General features: G+C 56.8%; 1 protein-coding gene across 4 annotated transcripts; it reads left to right on the forward strand.

Annotated features, from left to right (window-relative positions):
• Window positions 1-3,175: 3,175 nt before the first annotated feature.
• Window positions 3,176-17,674, forward strand: AP5Z1 (adaptor related protein complex 5 subunit zeta 1). Of its 4 annotated transcripts, none has more exons than XM_032259594.1 (18): window positions 3,176-3,336; window positions 7,444-7,581; window positions 7,851-8,037; window positions 9,810-9,954; window positions 10,174-10,283; window positions 10,707-10,875; window positions 11,387-11,581; window positions 11,888-11,925; window positions 12,006-12,168; window positions 13,017-13,195; window positions 13,411-13,553; window positions 13,917-14,057; window positions 14,599-14,710; window positions 15,504-15,601; window positions 16,105-16,237; window positions 16,319-16,533; window positions 16,792-17,162; window positions 17,400-17,674. In XM_032259594.1, exons 1-17 carry the CDS (start codon window positions 3,296-3,298, stop codon window positions 17,060-17,062), a joined length of 2,478 nt encoding a protein of 825 aa, XP_032115485.1. In that variant the 5' UTR covers window positions 3,176-3,295; the 3' UTR covers window positions 17,063-17,162; window positions 17,400-17,674. The 4 variants fall into 4 exon arrangements, with proteins under 4 accessions (XP_032115485.1, XP_032115486.1, XP_032115482.1 ...); XM_032259595.1 differs by having other exon boundaries at window positions 3,177-3,336; window positions 11,387-11,527; XM_032259591.1 differs by lacking the exon at window positions 16,792-17,162 and having other exon boundaries at window positions 3,177-3,336; window positions 17,341-17,674.
• The last annotated feature ends 3,203 nt before the right edge of the window (window positions 17,675-20,877 follow it).

Consider the following 20,877-nt stretch of genomic DNA (forward strand, 5'->3'; position numbering starts at 1 on the left):
GTGGAAAAAAAAAAAAAAAAAAAAAAAAAAAAAAAAATCAGCTCAATAGCAAGCATGAGAGAGAAGCGTAAGCTTCCTTCAGGGAGCTGTGTTGCGTAATTATTAATCGAATCTCTCCTTTTTAAGATGTTGTTGTATTTGTTTGTTTGTTTAGAGACAGGGTCTCGCTATGTTGCCCAGGTCAAGCAATTCTCCTTCCTCAACCTCCCAGTGTTTGGATTACAGGTGTGAGCCACCGCACCTGGCCTTTTTTGCTTTTGGTTAGGACAACCACTTTTCACTAGTGAGACCTTAAAATAACATATTACACTAATGTAAACATTTTGTAAGAAACAAGTCAAATATTACCCCTGGTAAAATTGCTTGGGTTGTGCCTTTGTGGAGAGAGAGAGAGACTGAGATTCCTGGCACATAGTTCGATTTTAAATTTAAGTTAGCTGCTCTGTGAACCTGGTATATACACAACAAAGAGGGGTGCATCTCTGAGAACCCCAGAAGACATAATGATTGTGCACTGCAGCTCTATTATTGGCAGAAGCTGGAAACCAATCAACTACTCATGGAAGAACAAGAAAAGCTAAGTACTGTATGATTCCATTTGCATGAAATGTAAAAAGAGGCGAAACTAATCTCTGGTTAGAAGCAAGACTAGGCCGGGCGCGGTGGCTCATGCCTGTAATCCCAGCACTTTGGGAGGCCGAGGCGGGCAGATCACAAAGTCAAGAGATCGAGACCATCCTGACCAACATGGTGAAACCCTGTCTCTACTAAAAATACAAAAATTAGCTAGGCGTGGTGGCATGCACCTATAGTCCCAGCTACTTGGGAGGCTGAGGCAGGAGAATTGCTTGAACCCAGGAGGCGGAGGTTACAGCAAGCCGAGACTGCACCATTGCACTCCAGCCTGGTGACAAAGCAAGACTCCGTCCCCTGCCTCCCCCACTCCCAAAAAAAAAAAAAAAGACTAGCAGTTACTTCTGAGGGAGGGGAGTAGGTGTTGGGAGGGGGCCACAGGGGGACTTCTGCGGGGCTGGAAATGGTCTAGATCTTGATGGCAGGAGTATTTACACCACAGAAATTATCAAACACAAGGCCTGGCGTGGTGGCTCACACCTGTAATCCAAGCACTTTGGAGGCCAAGGCGGGTGGATCACCTGAGGTCAGGAGTTCAAGACCAGCCTGACCAACATGGTGAAACCCCATCTTTAAAGAAAAAAAAAAGAAATTGTCAAACACAAAGCCCCCACCACCCCCCACACCACCAATGGAGCCAAGACTTAAGACATTTTCCAATTTACCACTGATTTCTAGAAATGTAAAAAACAAAATTCATTTCAGATTTGTGCACTTTGATGTGTACATTTTACCCTAGTAAACGTTAAACACTGGTAGGAGGCTTTTCAAAGATACTTGTCACCAGCTTTCCTTTACCAGTCTTCAATCTGCGGCTCTGGGGCCCCCACCGCACTCCGCATTTGGAAGCTTCTCTCATTCTGGTACAGTTGTGGTCCAGGGAAGGGAGGTTTGACTGATGGATTTGCAGGCAGGTGGAAGAAAGTGGAGAAATCAAGGGTAACTTCATGTTTCTGGCTTGGGAACCAAGAGACTCCCATCTCTTCATCCTCCACACCAGGTGCCCTCAGACATCACTGGGCACCCAAGGGCATCTCACAGCCATGTTTGGAACTCCTGCAGAAAGCCCTCCCTCCCTCCTCCTCCTCCTTCCTTCCATCAGGTGTCTTTTCGGAACTTACCCCTTCAAGGCCTAACCTTGACACACCCTATCTACAGAACATTGATTCCCACTCCCGACCCTAATACCCAGAACCTTCAGCAGTGCCTAGTGCAGGTAGGACTCAATCATCACTTGTCCACTGAATGAATGCCTCTCGGCACAAACTTCCCTGTCCTTTTCTGCCCCAGCACCAAATGAATGGCAGCACCCAGTGCCCAAGCCAGAAACATGAAGTTACCCTTGATTTCTCCACTTTCTTCCTCCTGCCTGCAAATCCATCAGTCAAACCTCCTTCCCCTGGACCACAACTGTACCAGCCTTCTCTCTCCCTCGGGAGCTTCCCCATCCATTCTCTCCCCTGTGGCCAGAGGTCAGTTTCTCCCTGGGGTGCATTTAAGCCTCAGGAAGCAGATCCCTGTCCTAAGCCCACCCCATCTCTACCCCTTGGTCTGGACACCCTTGGGCTCATCATGACGCTGATATGTTGCCCTGTGTCTCCCTGCCGTCTGCAGGGTGGCAAACATCCCCAGACCCCAGCATATCCTGGGCAACCAACACATCTATTAAAATAAACAGAAACTTCCCCTCTCTGAGCCTGTGGCCTCATCTGTAAAATAGAGATCGCTAATCCCAGTACTTCGGGAGGCCGAGGCAGACAGATCAAGAGGTCAACAGATCGAGACCATCCTGGACAACATGGTGAAACCTCACCTCTACTAAAAATACAAAAATTAGCCGGGCGTGGTAGCGCGCACCTGTATTCCCAGCTACTCGGGAGGCTGAGGCAAGAGATCGTTTGAACCCAGGAGGCAGAGGTTGCAGTGAGCCAATATTGCGCCACTGCACTCCAGCCTGGGCGACAGAGGGAGACTCGGTCTCAAAAAAAAAAAAAAAAAAAAAAGAGATCGCGAGATTCCATGAATAAGGGATTGAATAAGGGATTTTTTTATTTGTTTCAAGCAGCAGAAACAGCGCGGGATGGGTGCTCAATAAATGGGAGCTCAAAAAATCCCCAAAACTGTCCAGAGCTGCGGCAATTCCTTGCAAACTGCTGGATGCTGCTGGGCTCAGCCCACCAATGGCGGAGTTTGTGTCAGATTCTCAGGTCTTACTTAACGTAGAGACTCGAGCACGATAAAGCTGTTTACGAAACAGAAAGCAGAACTGGGGCAGTGGCACTTTGGGGCCAGCGACACCCTCTCCCAAGGCCCCAGGCGCCCAGGTTCCGCCGGAAGGGCTTCCGGGATCGAAGGGCGCCGGGACCCCGAGTGCCGAGGTTCCGGGGTCGCTGCATTCCGCAGTCCCCAGGCGCTGACCGTCACCCTAGGCCAGAGCACCCGTGCCCCGCCCCAAGCGCTCCACGCCAAAGCCCATTGGCCAGCAACCGGTCCGTTCGGCTACGTATGCGTCACGTGACGCAACCGCGGAAGCCGGTTGCGCTCACATGATACGGTCCCGGAAGTCGGCCGCGTTGCGGGGCTACGGGCTGAGGGGCTGCTGGGGTCCTGCCCTTGGAGTCTCCGTGATTCATGCCCGCGTGGAGGCGGCGGCGCCGGCGCGATGTTCTCCGCAGGAGCGGAGAGTTTGCTCCACCAGGCCAGGTGCGGGGTAGCTGCAGCCCCGGCCCTCCTTCCAGCACTTCTCCCTAGGGGTTCCCGGGGGTGGGTCTCACAGGGCAGGGGACCGGGCGCCCGCCTTGCAGGAGCCCGACTGGACCCGTCCTGGAGACTTGGGGATCGGGGAAATGCAACATGACGGCCAGGCTTGGGGTGAGGAGGTCGGGGAGGGCCACGGTGGGTCCCCGGAAAAGGTGACACCTGAGCAGAGTCTTGGTGAGTGAAAGCAAGTGGGGCGGGGCCCAGGCGACAGTTTGGTCAAAGGCTTGGTAGTGAGAACCCCGCGTCTGGCAGGTAATCGGGCATCCAGGAGCTTTCGTTGCCTCACAGTTAAGGACGCAAAGTCAGAGAGGTCGGAGGGCTGCTTAGGAGTAAGGCTGTGTGTCACGGAGCTGGACGCCATCCGAGGGCTTGGGGGAACCGTGGGAGGGTTTTATAGCTTAGAAAGGTCGCTCTTGCGCGGTTGTATTGGCTAGGCTAAGAAATCCCCCACCAGGCTGGTACCAGGCTGTCTCGGGACTCCCACTAACTGCCCCTTCCTCACCTCTAACCAGTTATGGGGGAAAACATAGGCCAGGACTGAAAAGACTCATAGTCCACCAAACAGGCAAAGCTTGATACTACATGCTTAAAAGAAGAAAATGCAGCCAGAGCTACAGCCCCTTGGTAAATGCAAACAAACTTGGTGAGGCGGGAGGCTGAAACAGGAGAATTCCTTGAACCCAGGAAGTGGAGGCTGCAGTGGGCCAAGATGGCGCCACTGGCCTCCAGCCTGGGCGACAGAGCGAGACTGTGTCTCAAAACAGACAAGCAAACCTGGATTCAGAGCTAGATCAATTGGTGGGAAAGATTCGGATGGATGAAGTTATGATTATAGTGAGTGAGGGCTTGAAGGCAAATTAAGTTCTAAAGTCCGAACAGGACAAAAATCTCTGATCAAAGTAACCCTTAAGATTCCACTCATAGCCGGGCGCGGTGGCTCACGCCCGTAATCCTAGCACTTTGGGAGGCTGAGGTGGGTGGATCACCTGAGGTAAGGAGTTCAAGACCAGCCTGGCCATCATGGTGAAACCCCATCTTATTTAAAAAGAAAAAGAAAAAAGGAGATTCCACTCATTAGGAAAGTGCTTGGTGAATATGCAGTATCATCTCCCAGTAGCTCAACGCTGGCAACCTTCCGTTTAGTACTGGACAGATAAGTCATTTGAATTTAGGGACTGTATGAAAATGAAAAATGCTGGCATCTCACTCAGCATGCAATATATTCATCCCAAAGTCCTTACCAAGAGACAAGGAAAAACACCGACTGAGAACTCCATTCCCAAGTCACATGCTACTCAAGGTCATAAACTTGTGACATGAAAGACAAAAGGAACAGCCCACACTAGTTATTTATTTATTTATTTATTCATTTATATTTGAGAAAGTCTCCCTCTGTCACCCAGGCTGGAGTGCAGTGGCACAATCTCAGCTCACTGCAACCTACGCTTCCCAGGTTCAAGCAATTCTCTTGCCTCAGCCTCCCAAGTAGCTGGGATTACAGGTGCCTGCCACCACCCACAGCTAAGTTTTTGTATTTTTAGTAGGGATGGGGTTTTACCACATTGGCCAGGCTGGTCTGGAACTCCTGACCTCAGGTGATCTGCCCGCCTTGGCCTCTCAAAGTGCTGGGATTACAGGTGCAAGCCAGTAAGCCCGGCCGAGCCCTCACTATTTAAATCCCTGTTTCTCTTCCTCCTTGGCTAGGGTGGGCAGGCATTTTTGAGGATAGAGTGTGGTTGAATTTGCTCTGTAACATACATGAGTTCTACAGTTGCCCTCTGTTAAGGTTTAAAGAAGGTTAATAATGTATCAGGGCTTACTAGTTTTCATAATAAATTTAACCCTGTGATTTCTGGTGATGTTTTAAAATAAACAGCTATAGTTTGAGGGTTAAGGTTTGGAGTGGGCCAGGCACAGTGAGTGGCTCACGCCTGTAATCCCAGCACTTTGGGAGACTGAGTTAGGAGGATTGCTTGAGGCTAGGACTTCAAGTCCAGCCTAGGCAACATAGCAAGACCCATCTCTACAAAACAGAATTTTTTTTTAAACTTAGCCAAGTGTGGTGGCATGCACCCATAGTCCCAGCTACTTGGGAGCCTGAGGCAGGAGGCAGTATCATCCCACTTGAGCCAAGAAGGTTGAGGCTACAGTGAGCTATGATTGTGCCACTGCACTCCAGCTCAGGTGACATAGGGAAGCCCTGTCTCCAAAGAAAGCCAAAAAGATTTGGAGTGAACTTTAGTTTCTCTCTAAATATGTCAGAGGTACGGGAAGCAAGGGTGGAAAAAGTTATCAAAGATAGCTCTGTAAGCTGAAGGATAAATGGAGAAAGCAGGAAGCGAGTCAAGGATTGAGGCATGGAGGGATGCCCAGCAAGGTCAGGATTTCCAGGAGGTAGAGCCGCTGACCGGAAGCTCAGGAGCCGCTGACCGGAAGCTGAGGTGTGTTTCAGGCAGAGGGTCCGTGTGAAGGGGCAGGAGCAAGAGAAACAGGACATAGAGGCTGGAGAAGGAAGCCGGGGCAGGGGTCTTCCAGGCAGCATTAGGGTCTGTAGGGGTTTGGATTTGAAAGCTGAGGAACTATTGATGGGTTTGGGTGAGTTGGCTTTTTAGAAGGAAGCTTGGGATTTGGAGAATATGCTGAAGGGAATTAAATCAGGATGAGGATTTCCACCTTTCTGGGAAAGATTCTCCATTGTATACATATATATATATTTTTTTTTTTTTTTTGAGATAGGGTCTCACGCTGTCGGCCAGGCTGGAGTGCAGTGGTGCAATCTCAGCTCACTGCAGCCTGATCTTCTAGCTCAAGCAGTTCTCCCACCCCAGCCTCTCAGGTAGCCAGGACTACACCATGCCTAATGAATTTTTTTTAAAATTCTTTTGCAGAGAAGGGGTCTCACTGTGTTGCCCAGGCTGGTCTCAGACTTCTGGGCTCAAGTGATCCTCCCACCTCAGCCTCCCAAAGTGCTGGGATTACAGGTGGCCTGTAGAGGGCACAGCCACTTAGGGGACTTCTCAGGGAGCCCCCAGAGTCCCCTGACACAGCAGACCCTTTGTACATTATCGCCTCTTTCTTTTAGGCTGGAATAGAAACCTAAAAACAGGTTTCCATTTGGCCATGCTGGGTGCTTCCTGCCCTCAAACATCACACTCCAGAAAAAGAAAAAAAAAAAAACAAAACAAAAAAAACAGGTTTCCATTGGGAATTTATTCAGTATCTTACCTGTGGCTTACTAGAGAGAGTTTTAAATTAAGCCAGTTACTTATTCTAGTAAAAATTATAACAGGCTTACCTTACAATATGTCATAACACTTGTTCTTTATGAGATTTTATTCTCATTCCCATAAGCGAAAGGCTCTCAAGAGTAGGAAATTTAGTCTAGAATAAGTTGCTTTTCAAAAGATGTCTTCAATCTTTTTACTCCTAAAAAGAACCGGTTTTAGTCCTTCTGCTCCTGGAATAACAAAATCTAAGTACCTGAGTCTCCGTGAGTGAGATTTGTCATAGTAAGTCACAGCAATGGATCGAGAAATCGTAGGATGAGAGGGGCCAGGCTGGCGGATCTGTGAATTTGTCTCAAGAGGTGTTGAGTGGTGGAACCGTGTTCCTCCCAGACACTGCTTCTCTCTCTTCTGCGGGAATAGGCCTTTTTTTTTTTTTTTTGAGATGGAGTCTTGCTTTGTATCCAGGCTGGAGTGCAGTGGCTCAGTCTCGGCTCACTGTAACTTCCGCCTCCCAGGTTCAAGCGATTCCTCTGCCTTAGCCTCCTGAGGAGCTGGGACTACAGGCATGTGCCACCACACCCAGCTAATTTTTTGTATTTTTAGGAAGAGACGGGGTTTCACAGTGTTAGCTCGGTCTTATCTCTTGACCTCGTGATCCGCCCGCCTCGGCCTCTCAAAGTGCTGGGATTAGACATGTGAGCCACCGCGCCTGGCCTCGGCTTCTCTTTTCTAAAGAGGGATTTTTCCCCACTCCAAGAGTTATTCTTTTTTTGGTTCAGAGCAGTGAGTGCTTCTGGGTCCTGAAGTCCTCTTCACTGTTTAGGGAGATCCAGGAAGAGGAGCTGAAGAAGTTCTGTTCCCGGATCAGTAAATTACTGCAGACGGAGGACTTGGGGCCGGACACCGTCGACTCCCTGCAGAGGCTCTTCCTCATCATCTCAGCCACAAAGTACCACCGGAGGTGAGTGTGGCCATGGCTCAGGCCAGCTTCCAACGCAACAGCTCCAGGAGAACCCGCCATATGCCCAGAGCAGGTCAGCACAGATGCTCCTTGGTTGGGGGTGGGGGAGTTGAGTCATTTGTCCACTGAAGCTGGTGCTGAAGGTCCATCCTCACATAAAACACTCTGTCCCCCTGCCCGAGGATGCCCAGTCAGGTCCTCTGGGGCACCAGATGCTCCTGCCACGGGCATGACATGTCACTGCCCGCTGTGGGCATCTGGCCTTGCAGGCTGGAGAAGACGTGCATAGACCTGCTGCAGGCTACCCTCAGCCTGCCTGCGTGCCCTGAGCAGCTCCAGGTGCTCTGCACCGCCATCCTGCGAGAGATGTCCCCCTGTGACAGCCTGAGCCTGGCCTGGGATCACACCCAGAACAGCCGGCAGCTGAGCCTGGTGGCCTCCGTGCTCTTGGCCCAGGTAACGTGGCAGTCACCACCCCAGTGGGCCATCCAGCCCCAGGGTTCCTTGGGTCTCAGGTGCACCCAGCAGGCCGGCCTGTGTCCCCTCACGTGCACCAATGTGCCATGTAGGCCTGGTAGACTTAGGTTCCCGTGCCAGTCACGGCCTCAGGTGTGCCAGACACTCAGCACCCAGATATGCCTAGAACAACCAGACACCTGCCTCCTGTGTCCCCTGTTCCTGGGGAAGCCGTCATCCTGAGGCCCTATTGATGACTCAGTGAGGTTGCAGAGCCAGGGCTGCTCTGGTGGCATTCCAAGACCCACGTAGGGTGGCATGGGTGACCTGGATAGAGCAGCAGGTTCAGTTCCCCGGGCCCCGTTCCAGGAGTTATCAGACATGGATTTGTGCTGTAAGAGGGGCACAGTAGAGGTGACGCAGTTTGGTTTCTTAGGCACGGCCTTGAGGCAGCGCATCAGGGAAGGCCAGGCCTCCAGACCTTTTTTGTTTTTGGTGGTGGTGGTGGTGGTGGTGGTGGTGGTTTTTTTAGAAACAGTGTCTCACTCTGCTACCCAGGCTGGAGTGCCATGGCGTGATCATAGGTCACTGCAGCCTTGACCTCCCTGGCTTAAGCAATCCTCCCACCTCAGCCTCCTGAGTAGCTAGGATTACAGGCATGCGTCTCCACACCCAGCTAAGTTTTGTGTTTTTTGTAGGGACTTGGGGTCTCACTGTGTTGCCCAGGCTGGTCTCGAACTCCTGAGCTTAGGCAATCCACCCTCCTCGGCCAGGAGTTTTTCCTAAGTCCATGTCCTCCCTCCCTCTGTGTCAGGAGCAGGCCTGGACACTCAGCATGGGGATCCGGGGGTTCACAGGCTGCCTTTGTGTAAGGGAAGCTGCTGCCTCTGCTCGTGGGTTGCCCAGGGGTGCGGAGTCTGCAGGAAGGGTGCCACGGAGCCTGTGGTTGCTGTGTGGGTGAGAGCTCATGGGCACCAGCGTACCAGCCCTTGTGCTCCGTCATTGGGGTCATCCTCATGGTGCCCAGCTCCCTCACCTCACGGAGCACCTGCAGGCCACCTCCAGGCCCCCAAGATGACCCCGGTAACGCTGTGGTGGCTCCTCACCTTTGCGACAAGATGGCTCTGGCTCTTCTTATTCATTTCCTACCCTAGCCTGGAAGCAGCCCCTTTTCCTCAAGCAACTCTCATTTTTTTTGGTGGAAGATGATCTTGCAGAACTGCCACCAGGGGTCAGTGGTGTACCTCCCACCAGGCACGTGGCCTCCCGGCCACCCAGCGGTGTACCTCCCACCAGGCACGTGGCCTCCTGGCCACCCAGCGCCCTCCTCCTGTCCCTGACCACCTGGCCCGTGTGCCAGGTACGCCTGGTGCTGCTCAGACGTTTCAACATCTGGCTGTGCAGAGTGAGGTGGGCGGTTTAAAGACGAGACTCCACACTGGAGGCCCCACAGGATGGGGTGTCCTGTGGCTGCAGCCACGCCCATGGTGGCCACCACTGTGTCTTCAGCATTGAATTAGCCATGCCCCCCCAGGCCTCCTCCAGCCTCAGGGATGCAGCTCGCAGGGAAAGAGGCTGAAGGCGCAGCAGGCACCACCTTGCTGCCCTGGGTGGGCCTGGGCACGATGTCCACCTTGCCACCCCTTGAGCCTGGGGTCTCAGGGACCGACGCTTCTCAGGAGTGTCACACAGACTTCCGAAATGGAAGGAGCTGGTCTTTGGCAGGTGACATGGGCCAGTACCCCAGCGTTTGCCCCATGTTTGATTTGAAGGGTGACAGAAATGAGGAGGTCCGAGCCGTGGGCCAGGGCGTGCTGCGGGCCCTGGAGAGCCGGCAGCCAGAGGGGCCCAGCTTTAGACACCTCCTCCCCGTCATGGCCAAGGTCGTGGTCCTCAGCCCAGGCACCCTCCAGGAGGGTACGTGGGGCCCCTCCCGAGAGGCTGTTCGGGGTCTGCCCTCCCAGGTCCTTCCCTGTAAGGCCTGTGGTGGGTTGGGGGCATGGGGGTGGGTGGGGGAACAGGGAGGCCCAAGGGCCTGGGACGCTGCCCGATTCTGTTTTCTGAGAAAAATTCAGCCAGCATCCCGACATCTGTAGGACTTAACCTCCTCTCCCCATGCCACCCCGCCCACTGCAGACCAGACCACCCTGCTCAGCAAGCGGCTGGTTGACTGGCTGCGCTATGCCAGCCTCCAGCAAGGGTTCCCGCACTCTGGCAGCTTCTTCTCCACGCCCAGGGCCCGGCAGGTGAGGGCGGGGCTGTTCTGGGACCATGGGGAACAGAGTCACAGACAGTGCCTCCCTGGGAGCTCCTGTGCCCACTGTGGCCAGCCCTGCCCAGCAGGTCCCCATCCATATCTGCTGTCCTTGCACGGGGTCCAGGACAAGCCTGCCTCTGCTGTGAGGCTTGGGTCATACAGGGCCGTAGTCCCCCGACCTGTGTGGCTCTGGGGGTCTGTATGTGGGTTCACTCCGGGGGCCTACGGGAGGATGTGGAACGCACGTCTGCCTGGGGGTCAGGTGGGGATGGTGTTTTGGCATCACAGGGCGGGCCGCTGCCCTGGCTCACGTTCAGGCAGCTTCCCCTCTACCCTCCTGAGGAGCTTGTGTTCATGTCAGCATTTTCCCGGCCTCAGCCTCTCCACCCCCCGCCGCCTGTCCCTCCTACAGCCGGGCCCCATCACCGAGGTGGACGGGGCGGTGGCCACAGACTTCTTCACAGTGCTGTCTACTGGCCACCGCTTCACGGAGGACCAGTGGCTGAACGTGCAGGGCTTCTCCATGCTGCGGGCGTGGCTGCTGCACAGCGGCCCTGAGGGCCCAGGTGCCCTGGACACAGGTGTGCTGGGGATGGGGCAGCATCAGACGGGTGGGAGGTGGGCACACTGTGGGTCGGTCTCAGGGGACACAGGCAGAGGTCGGGGGACACAGGTGTGCCCAGAATGCAGCAGAGGTCAGGGCTGGGCAAAGAACACTCCTGGCCAGCATGGTTGGGGTCCAGGGTCAGCACCGGGGGTCCTCTGTGGACGCCTCGTGACCATCACGCAATGTGCAAGAGAAGCAGAGTCGCCATTTAAGGCAGGCGCCCTTAAGACTGTTGGAGTGGGAGTGACACCAGTGCTCCTCCCAGCTGCTCTGTGGACTTGCTGGGGAAGAAGCCTCAGCTCCCCCTGAAGGGCGGCCGTGATAGGGAAGCTGCCAGGCTTGTGGACGTCCCAAGATGGCGACACTGCACACCCCTGGGAGGGGCCAGGGCCTGTGCTCCCTTCTTGCCCTTCCAAGCAGGGGCAGCGGGCATGTCCCAGCCCAGGAGCCACGTGGCAGCCTGCTGAGCATCCCTCCTCTCACAGATGACGGGTCAGAGCAGGAAGGCTCCATGCTGTCGGTGATCTCCGCCACCTCCTCTGCTGGCCGCCTGCTGCCGCCCCGGGAGCGGCTTCGGGAGGTAGCCTTCGAGTACTGCCAGCGCCTCATTGAGCAGAGTAACCGGCGTGAGTCCCCCACCCAGGCACAGGCCCCCCGGCTCCACCCACCTGCCATGCAAGGTGACCCAAGGCCCGCAGATTCTCCTCAAGCTGCTGCTTCAGAGGGTGGGCCCTGGGGAGCCAGTTTGGAGCAGGGGCGTTTTGTTTCTGGGGTCAGCCCCAAGTGCTCTTCAGGCTCCACCCCCAGCCCCCAGCCTCGCCCTGTCCCGCCTGGGCCCCTCAGCCTCAGTCCCACTCGAGTCCTCCTGGGGGCCTGTCTGCCCCTCTGTTCCCAGTCCTGCCTGGAACTTCCAGGCCACACACCGCCCCTCATTGGGCTGCTCCGAGGCTGAGGCAGAGCCGGCTGACCTATTCCCATCCTTCCAGGAGCCCTGAGGAAGGGGGACTCTGACCTGCAGAAAGCTGTAAGTGGCTGGGGATGGGGAAACCGGGGGTGCGCGGGAGGCGGTAACTCAGCCCGTCTGACGCGGCCCGTGTCCCGCAGTGCCTGGTGGAGGCCGTGCTGGTGCTGGACGTGCTGTGCCGGCAGGACCCGTCCTTCCTGTACCGCAGCCTCTCCTGCCTGAAGGCCCTGCACGGGCGGCTGCAGGGGGACCCCGCCTCTGTGCGGGTGCTGCTGCCTCTCGCCCGCTTCTTCCTGAGCCATGGTGAGCCCAGAGTGGGTGGCGACAGCTCTCAGGGCTCTGCCCCTGCCTTTCATTTTAGGACAGGATTTCTTCTTCCCTTTTTTTTTTAATTGGATAGAGACGGGTCTTCCTATGTTGGCCAGGCTGGTCTTAAACTCCTGGCCTCAAGCAGTCCTCCTGCCTTGGCCTCCCAAAGTGCTGGGATTAGGGCATGAGCCACTGCACCCAGCTCATATTTCTTTTTTTTTTTTTTTTTTTAGACAGAGTCTCACATTGTCGCCAGGCACCAGGCAATAGTGCAGTGGCGCGATCTCGGCTCACTGCAACCTCCACCTCCCAGGTTCAAGCAGTTCTCCTGCCTCAGCCATCTGAGTAGCTGGGACTACAGGCACGCGCCACCACGCCCAGCTAATTTTTGTATTTTTAGTAGAGACATGTTGGCCGGGATGGTCTCAATCTCATGATCTCGTGATCCACCTGCCTCGGCTTCCCAAAGTGCTGGGATTACGGGAGTGAGTCACCGTGCCTGGCCGTCATGTTTCTTTTTTATGGATCCTAATTTACAAACTTTTAAATAGAAAAGTAAACAGAAACTCTTTGCTGTGTCCCTAGCCCATGAAATTCAAAAGTCTAGGAACTAGCACCTTCCAGAAAATGTGCCGTGGTTTGTGTGACTCACGAGCTGGCCGTGTTGCTGGGAGAGGGAGACCGAGTCCCAGCGTAGGACATAGGACAGCCCTTGGTGTCCTGGAGAGCAGGCCTGAGACTCAGGGGCCCCAGCCAGCCACAGAGCAGCACTGCAGGACAAGGTCTAGGTCAGGATATGTGCGTCCAGCAGGCGTGCGCCCTGACGGGCCCTCGTCTTGCAGGGGAGGTGGCTGCGGTGGACTCGGAAGCAGTCTACCGGCACCTGTTCACCAGGATCCCGTCTGAGCAGTTCCACAGCCCCATGCTGGCCTTCGAGTTCATCCAGTTCTGCAGGGACAACCTCCACCTGTTTGCCGGGCACCTCAGCACCCTCAGATTGAGCTTCCCCAACCTCTTTAAGGCACATTTGGGCATCCCTGGGTGCCAGGTCGGGGGTTGGGCTCCTCCCCTCTTTCCAGCGGGGTTCAGGGCAAGTCCTGGCTGAGCATAGAGCCCTGTGGATCCTGGGCCTGGAATGTGGGGTGCAGCACGAGGTGAGGGCCCAGGGTGCCCGTGCAGCGTCGCACCTGCCCCACAGCTCTGAGCTCTGTCCAAACCACTGCGCTGTGCCTACAGTTCCTGGCCTGGAACAGCCCACCCCTCACCTCTGAGTTCGTGGAGCTCCTCCCGGCCCTGGCGGACGCCGGCACGGCGCTGGAGATGCTGCACGCACTGCTGGACCTGCCGTGCCTGACTGCGGCGCTGGACCTGCAGCTCAGGTGGGTCCCTCACCCTCTGCCAGCACTGCCTCACCCAGCCAGCTGGTCGTGCACATTGGGCCTCTCCTCACCGCTCCTGACCCCTACATTGGGGACCCTCCTCCCCACCCCAACACCCAGCCGGTCCTGCCCTACAAAGCCAAAGCCACCTTCAGGACAGGGCGAGTCTGTCACCCTTGGCCACCCACCCTGGAGTTCCTCACCCATCTTCACGCCCAGGCCTGGAGCCTTCCCATGCCCCCAAGCCCTTCCCAGCATCCAGACGCTGTGATGTGACAGACACCTGCTGTGTGTCTCCCAGCAAGGGATGTGCCCGTGGCCTGTGCCAAATCCCAGCCCGGCCTTGGGCGTCTGTCCACGCAGGTCATTGCCAGCTCCATCTGAGAGGCCACTCTGGGACACCTCTCTCCGGGTCCCCAGCTGCCTGGAGGCCTTCCGGGACCCAAAGTTCCAGGGTCTTTTCCAATATCTGCTGCGCCCCAAGGCCAGTGGCACCATTGAGAGGTAGGGGCCCTCAGGCTGGGGAGCCTCCAGGATGGGGCTTGCTGCTGGACCCTGGGCTGAGGCTAGGGTGCTTTATGCCCCAGACAAGGCTGTGTTCCCACCCCAGGGAGCGGCTGTCACGACCGTCACAGAGGCCCTCCTGCAGCATGGTCTGCTGGGTGGGGGCCTAGGGCTCAGCTCTCTCTGCTGCCCGGATCAACCCTTAGAAACCTGGGGGTCGGCCCTGTGGGTGCTCCATTTTGCAGATGGAGAAACCGAGGCTGAGCCCAGGAAGCAGGAGGCCCAGGACTGGCCCACAGACCTCCTGCCCTTGGCCCACGCCAGCCTTTGCCCCAACGGCTCCACTGTCCCCGGTATGCCGACACCGGGGAGTCTCCCTGAACCCAGGAGAGCAGGTGGTCCTGAGAGGCGAGAAGCGAGGATGGGAGCGGGCACAGCCGCATGAGAGGGGGTAGTGATGACGTGGCCCCGATGCCTGGCCCTGGCCGGCAGTCACCGGGTAAGGGAGCAGGTGGCTCTCATGGCCACACTGTGTCCCCAGGTTGGCACCGCTCCACCAGCTGCTGCAGCCCATGGCCAGCTGCGCCCGCGTGGCCCAATGTGCTGAGGCCGTGCCCACACTGCTGCAGGTGTTCTTCTCAGCGGTGACCCAGGTGAGCCCGCTGCCTGGAGCCCCCCATTCCCACAACCAAGGGGCAAGCTAGAGCCAGCCAGCAGGGTCCCCCTGAGCTCTGCAGAAGGCTTATCCCACCACACCCACCATCCACAGCCACATGCTACAGCCCTGGCAGGCCCCATCCCCCGTGCTGGCAGGTCACATCCCCACTCCCGTCCCAGCAGGCCCTGTCTCCCCATCCCAGCAGGTCCCTTCCACCTCGTTCCGGCAGGCCCCATCTCCCATCAGGGGGAAAGTGAGCAGCCCTGGCATTGGCAGCACAGCTGGGGCAGAGCAGTTTGTCCCCCTGTGCCCTGATACTTTTAACATCTGCGTCCGAGGCCAAAATAAAGGCTCCCAAAGGCTGGTGGCTCCCCCTACCCACACCTGGTCGCTGGTTCCCACCTCTGGGAGCGCTACAAGTGAGACGCCAGCACAGGAGAGCCAAGAAGGGCAGGCTGGCAGGGGACTGGGTGCAGGGCTGGGCATCCCCTGGGCGCACCTTTGGCCAAGCAGGATATGCCCCCAGCCTTGCAGAGTAGGTGATGGCAGAGGAGCCATGGAGCAGAAGCGACACTTCTCCAAGGGCTCCTGGGCCTGCCCCAGGGCTTCCCTCCCAGTGCCCAGATGCTGCCAGCTCAGTCTGTGTATCCCTGGGTGTTGGAGAAGGCAGTGGACGAGAAGTTTCCAGCCTCTCAGCTGCTCCCAGCCCTCACCATGGGCTCACCCCCACCCCCACTTGGGCCTGCAGTGGGGGTGAAGCTGAGCCCGTCTCTGATCCTGACCCCCAGGTGGCTGATGGGGCTCTGACCAACCAGCTGGCACTGCTGCTCCTGGGCAGGAGCGACTCTCTCTACCCTGCACCAGGGTATGCGGCCTGTGTGCACAGGTGGGTCCCTCCTGCGCCCCCGCAGCATCCCTGGGCAGGCACCTCCTGGACCCCTCCCCTCTCCCTTCCCTTCAGCGGTTGCAGCTCCACCCCAGCTGGGCCGTCTGCAGCCTCAGACCCTGCCACCCCCGCCTCCGGCCCCATGCCCAGTCCTGGGCGCTTCCTCTCTGTCCGTCCTTCCCTCCGCCGAACCTGTCATCTTCGGGGCTGGCTCAAGTCCCTCTTCCACACCCCGTCCCCCGGGTCCTTCTCTCCAAAGGCCTGTCCTGGTTCCACTCTGAGCTGGGGCCCCGAAGCCAGTGCAGGTCCCAGCTGTCTCCCCAGTGAGGTGAACAGTTCCTCTGGGGGTGGCAGTCATCTGTTATGTCCCTATCTGAGGGTGCAGCCTGCACCTGCCACTGACACTTCCTGGCTTCCTCTGGGCCCTCGGCCTGGATGGGGTAGGGGGTGGGGACAGGGTCAGGGGTCTGCACAGAGCAAGCATGGACCCGGCTCTCGGGCAGGGTGCTGAGCTCCCAGTTCCTGGCCCTGTGTAAGCTGAAGCCCTCCCTGGTGGTGGAGCTGGCGAGAGACCTGCTGGAGTTTCTGGGCAGCGTGAATGGCCTCCGCAGCCGGGCGAGCCTCGTCACCAGCGTGGTAAGGCAGGCGCTGGCTTCCCTCCACCACTCCTGACCCAGGAGGCCTGGGTGGGGGCTGAGCCTGTGTCCCTGGGCCTAGGTGTGGGCCATCGGCGAGTACCTGTCAGTGACCTACGATCGGAGGTGCACCGTGGAGCAGATCAACAAGTTCTTTGAAGCCCTGGAGGCCCTGCTGTTCGAGGTCACCCAGTGCCGCCCCTCTGCCACCCTGCCCAGCTGTCCCCCACAGGTGGTCACTGTGCTGATGACAACGCTGACGAAGCTGGCCTCCCGGAGCCAAGACCTGATCCCCAGGTGCCTGGGTGGGGAGGCAGAGAAGCCTTGTGGCCTTCTGGGGAAGGAAGAGCTGAGGCTTCTGAGGTCTTCCTGTCCGGGTGTTGTGAAATGGCCTCAGCAGCTCAGGTCCTGGGTGGGCGCAGCTGGCTGGGCTGGGGTGGGCCCTGCTGAGCTAAAGCTACCCTGGCTGGGTGCTCTGGAGCTTGGCCCCTCCACACAGACCCTGTGTCTGGGAGGGGAGTATCTGCAGCTCACAGCTGGGACCCTCTTCCCTAGGACCTCGCTGTTGCTGTCAAAGATGAGGAACCTGGCTCAGAGCCCGGCCAGCAGCTCCACGCACAGTGAGGAGGGCGTGGAAGCCATCCGCACCCGGGCCACGGAGCTGCTGACCCTGCTGAAGATGCCCAGTGTGGCCCAGTTCGTGTTCACGCCCAGCGTGGAGATGTGCAGCCCCCGCTATCACCACGATGCCAACACAGCCCTGCCCCTGGCTCTGCGCACAGTCAGCCGGCTGGTGGAGAGGGAGGCTGGCCTCCTGCCAGGGTGAAGGGACAGGGGCCAGGGATGCTGGCGCAGATTAAGAACCTGGGGCCACCAGCTTGCTGTTAGGGCCAAGCTGTCAGCTTTTGTGATGGAGAGGAACTCAGGTGTCGTGAAATGGCCTCAGCAGCTCAGGTCCTGGGTGGGTGCAGCTGGCTGGGCTGGGGTGGGCCCTGCTGAGCTAAAGCCACCCTGGTTGGGTGCTCTGGAGCTTGGCCCCTCCACGAAGACGCTGTCCCTGGGAGGGGAGTATCTGCAGCTCACAGCTGGGACCCTCTTCCCCAGGACCTCGCTGTTGCTGTCAAAGATGAGGAACCTGGCTCAGAGCCCGGCCAGCAGCACGGGAGGGTATGGGAGTCCTGGGAGAGAGGCAGGACCCAGGCTGGGCTTGGCGCCCTCAGAGACACTCAGGGCTGGCCCCTGTTCATCCTCTGGGCTTTGTCTCCGAGCCCTTTGCTCCTCGGCCATGCTGAGCTGAGCTGTGGAGTGGCTCTGATGGGAGGCTGAGGCCTTGTGGCTGGGCTGGGTGGAGGCTGCTAGGTCTCTTTCCTAGTCTTTGTTCTTGGGCAGTTTAGGGGCAGGAAAAGCTGCAGTAAAAATAAATCTCCTTTAACAAGTGTCTCTATGAACAGTGCCCTGCACCCTGGGGAGAGGGCCAGGGATGGGAGCCCCTGCAGCTGCTGCCAGTCCTGGGGGCTCTGCCAGGCCAGGCTGCTGCCAGCTGCTGCAGAAAACGGCATTTGTGCACAGTCCAGAAGGCAGTGGCGCGAGTTCCCGGGGGTGGTCACTCTGTTGCGCGGTGCGCTTGGTCAGTGCCCCTTTTGAGGCTCTTGAGAAAAGGGCCAGGGAGGGCTGCAGCCTCCGGCCATTCGGAGAGGAAGGTCCGGGGAGCCACCTGCACGAGGGCTATGCTCAGCGCACTGGCTACGCGCGAAGGGGAGCACCTGAGCGTGCGGCACCGACCCCGCCACCTTCCCGGGCCCTGCACTCCTATCCGCCGGGCCATCGAGGCACAGCTTTGTCCGGCGTTCTGCCTGGCGCCTAGGACGGGCTCAACCACCAGGGGGCGCCATTGCCCCGCGAGCCTCGCGTCCCGCACCCAGATCCACTCCCGGCTCTGGCCCCGCCCACCTCCCTCGGATCTCTACCCCGACCCCAGATTCCCCACGGCTTCGCGGCCAAAAACCACCGGCTGGAGACAGCCGGAGGATCCTGCCCCTAGCCCGGCTTCTGGACTACGGAGGGGGCGGGTGACGCCGTGCGGGGCTCTGGAGCTCCCCAGACGCCCGTGCCGAACCCGCTGGGTCCTCACCGCCAGGTTCCAGCCCAGGAAGCGCTCGCCTGCCCATCAGCCTGGGGTCGCGTTCTGAGCTCCAGGGCGGATGGTGTCCCCCGCGGCCGGGGGGGGCTGGCCCCAGAATAGCCCGGGGCCGCTGAGCCGGGGCCGCAGGAAAGGCAGGCGCTTCCGTCGGCTGTGTTTGTGTTTCCACGTGGAAACAGCAGCGCACGTGTAGAACTGTGCACACCGAGGTGTGCGTGTGCACGTGCATGTATGTGCGCGGGTCTCGGGATCGCTTCCCCGTGCGCTGCACGACCCCACCTGCAGCAGTGGGTGTGAGGGCGCTGCTGGGCCCATCCTGAAGTTCAGAGAGCGCGGGGCCGCCCCTAGCCTTAAAATGAGTCTCCCACAGAGTCCCCAGCTCCCCTCCTGCCCTGAGGCGGGGCTTCACTGACCTGAAGACGTCGGTGCTGTCCTGGCTCCCAGCTCTCAGGCACTGATGGGGCCACCACCCAGGCCACCTGATGCTACTCCTGCAGCCTGTGCAGCTGCGCCGGGCTTAGGACGGGGAGTGTGGCTTGCAGGGCTGTCCAGTTCATCTTCGTGACTCCGAGGGCAGGACCCCAGCCCAAGGAGAAGCGGCCTCCTGAGGGGATTCCAGGAGGCAGCTGGGAAAGGGGCAGAGCTCACCAGCTCTCAACTGTTTTTATAATAAACTTTAAAATTTTAGAATAGTTTCAGATTTACAGAAAAGATGATGAACCTTAGAAACATTATACTGAGAGAATGCAAACCCTAGGTCACATGTTGCATGACTTCATATGTCAGAGGCGTTGGAACTAGAGCAACTCCATCTTGAATGGCGGCTGGGTAAAACGAGGCTGAGACCTACTGGGCTGCATTCCCAGAAGGATAGGCATTCTTCGTCTCCGGATGAGATAGGAGGTCTGCACAAGATGCAGGTTCAAGATACAGGTCACAAAGACACTCCTGTTAAAATAGGATGCTGTAGAGAAACTGACCAAAACCCACCAAAACCAAGACAGCAACCACAGTGATCTCTACTCATCCTTGCTGCTCATTATGCATTAATTATAATGTATTAGCATGCTAAAAGGCACTTCCAGCAGCACAGTGATAGTTTCCTAATGCCATGGCAACATCAGGAAATTACCCTATATAGTCTAAAAAGGGGAAGGACCCTCAGTTCCCGGAAATCTTCATCCCTTTCCTAGAAAACTCGAATAGTCCACCCCTTGTTTAGCATATAAACAAGAAATAACTCTAAGTATACTCAATCTGGCAGCCCACCCTGCTGCTCTGCCTATGGAGTAGCCTTTTTTTCTTCTTTTTTCATTTTTTTTGAGTCTTGTTCTGTCGCCCAGGCTGGAGTGCGACCTCCACCTCCTGGGTACAAGCCATTCTCCTGCCTCAGCCTCCTGAGTGGCTGGTATTACAGGCACGCACCACCATGCCCAGCTAATTTTTTTTTTTTTTTTTTTTTTATAATGGAGTCTTGCTCTGTCACCCAGGCTGGAGTGCAATGGTGTGATCTTGACTCATTGCAACCTCTGCCTCCCAGGTTCAAACAATTCTTCTGCCTCAGCCTCCCAAGTAGCTGTGATTACAGGCATGAGCCATCACGCCTGGCCAGCCCCGCTAATTTTTATATTTTTAGTAGAGGTGGGATTCACCATGTTGGCCAGGCTGGTCTCAAACTCCTGACCTCAGGTGATCTGCCTGCCTCAGCCTCCCAAAGTGCTGGGATTAGAGGCATGAGCCACCTTGCCCGGCCAATTGTTTTGTTTATGTTCTTAATAAACTTGCTTTCACTTGATGGACTTGCCCTGAATTCTTCCTTCTCTTGGGGTCTGGATTAGGACCCCTTTCTGGTAACCCTGATGTAAGATATCCACAAGACGTGTAGCCACAGAGGCAGAAAGTGGGTCTGTGGTTGCCAGGGCCTGGGCACAGGAGGCAATGAGGAGTGCCTGCTGAGTGGCCATGTTTTCTCCTTTGCAGGTGACGACAATGTTTTAAAACTAGACAGTGGCAATGGTTGCATAACACTGTGAATGTGCTACATGCCACTGAATTATACACTTTAAATAGTTAACTTTATGTGAATTTCACTTTAAAAAGTAGCAACTGAATACTGTACAAAGTGTAGCTGATATATTAATAGTAACAAGTCAATGTCAGTTTTCAGGCTTTGCTGCCATGCGGCAGTGGGAAAAGCTGGTGCAGGTACACGAGACACTGCTATTTTTACGGCTTCCTTTGGATCTATAATTATGTCAAAATAAAATGCTTTTAAAACACAAAAACAGACCAGGGGCGGTGGCTCACACCTGTAATCCCAGCACCTTGGGAGGCCGAGGCGGGAAGATCACCTAAGGTCGGCAGTTCAAGACCAGCATGGCCAATATGATTGAAACCCCGTCTCTACTAAAAATACAAAATTTAGCCGGGCGTGGTAGCAGGCACTTGTAATCCCAGCTACTCAGGAGGCTGAGACAGAATTGCTTGAACCTGGGAGGTGG

Source organism: Sapajus apella, unplaced genomic scaffold, assembly GCF_009761245.1.
Source record: "Sapajus apella isolate SASKATOON/1434 unplaced genomic scaffold, GSC_monkey_1.0 scaffold110, whole genome shotgun sequence".
Taxonomy (NCBI): domain Eukaryota; kingdom Metazoa; phylum Chordata; class Mammalia; order Primates; family Cebidae; genus Sapajus; species Sapajus apella.

Excerpts from the sequence above, each read along its gene's own strand:
- AP5Z1 (XM_032259594.1), top strand. The coding sequence starts at position 3,296 with ATGTTCTCCGCAGGAGCGGAGAGTTTGCTCCACCAGGCCAG. Across the intron at positions 10,284-10,706 it reads CCACGCCCAGGGCCCGGCAG|CCGGGCCCCATCACCGAGGT; the intron begins GTGAGGGCGGGG and ends TCCCTCCTACAG. Across the intron at positions 15,602-16,104 it reads TATGCGGCCTGTGTGCACAG|GGTGCTGAGCTCCCAGTTCC; the intron begins GTGGGTCCCTCC and ends GCTCTCGGGCAG.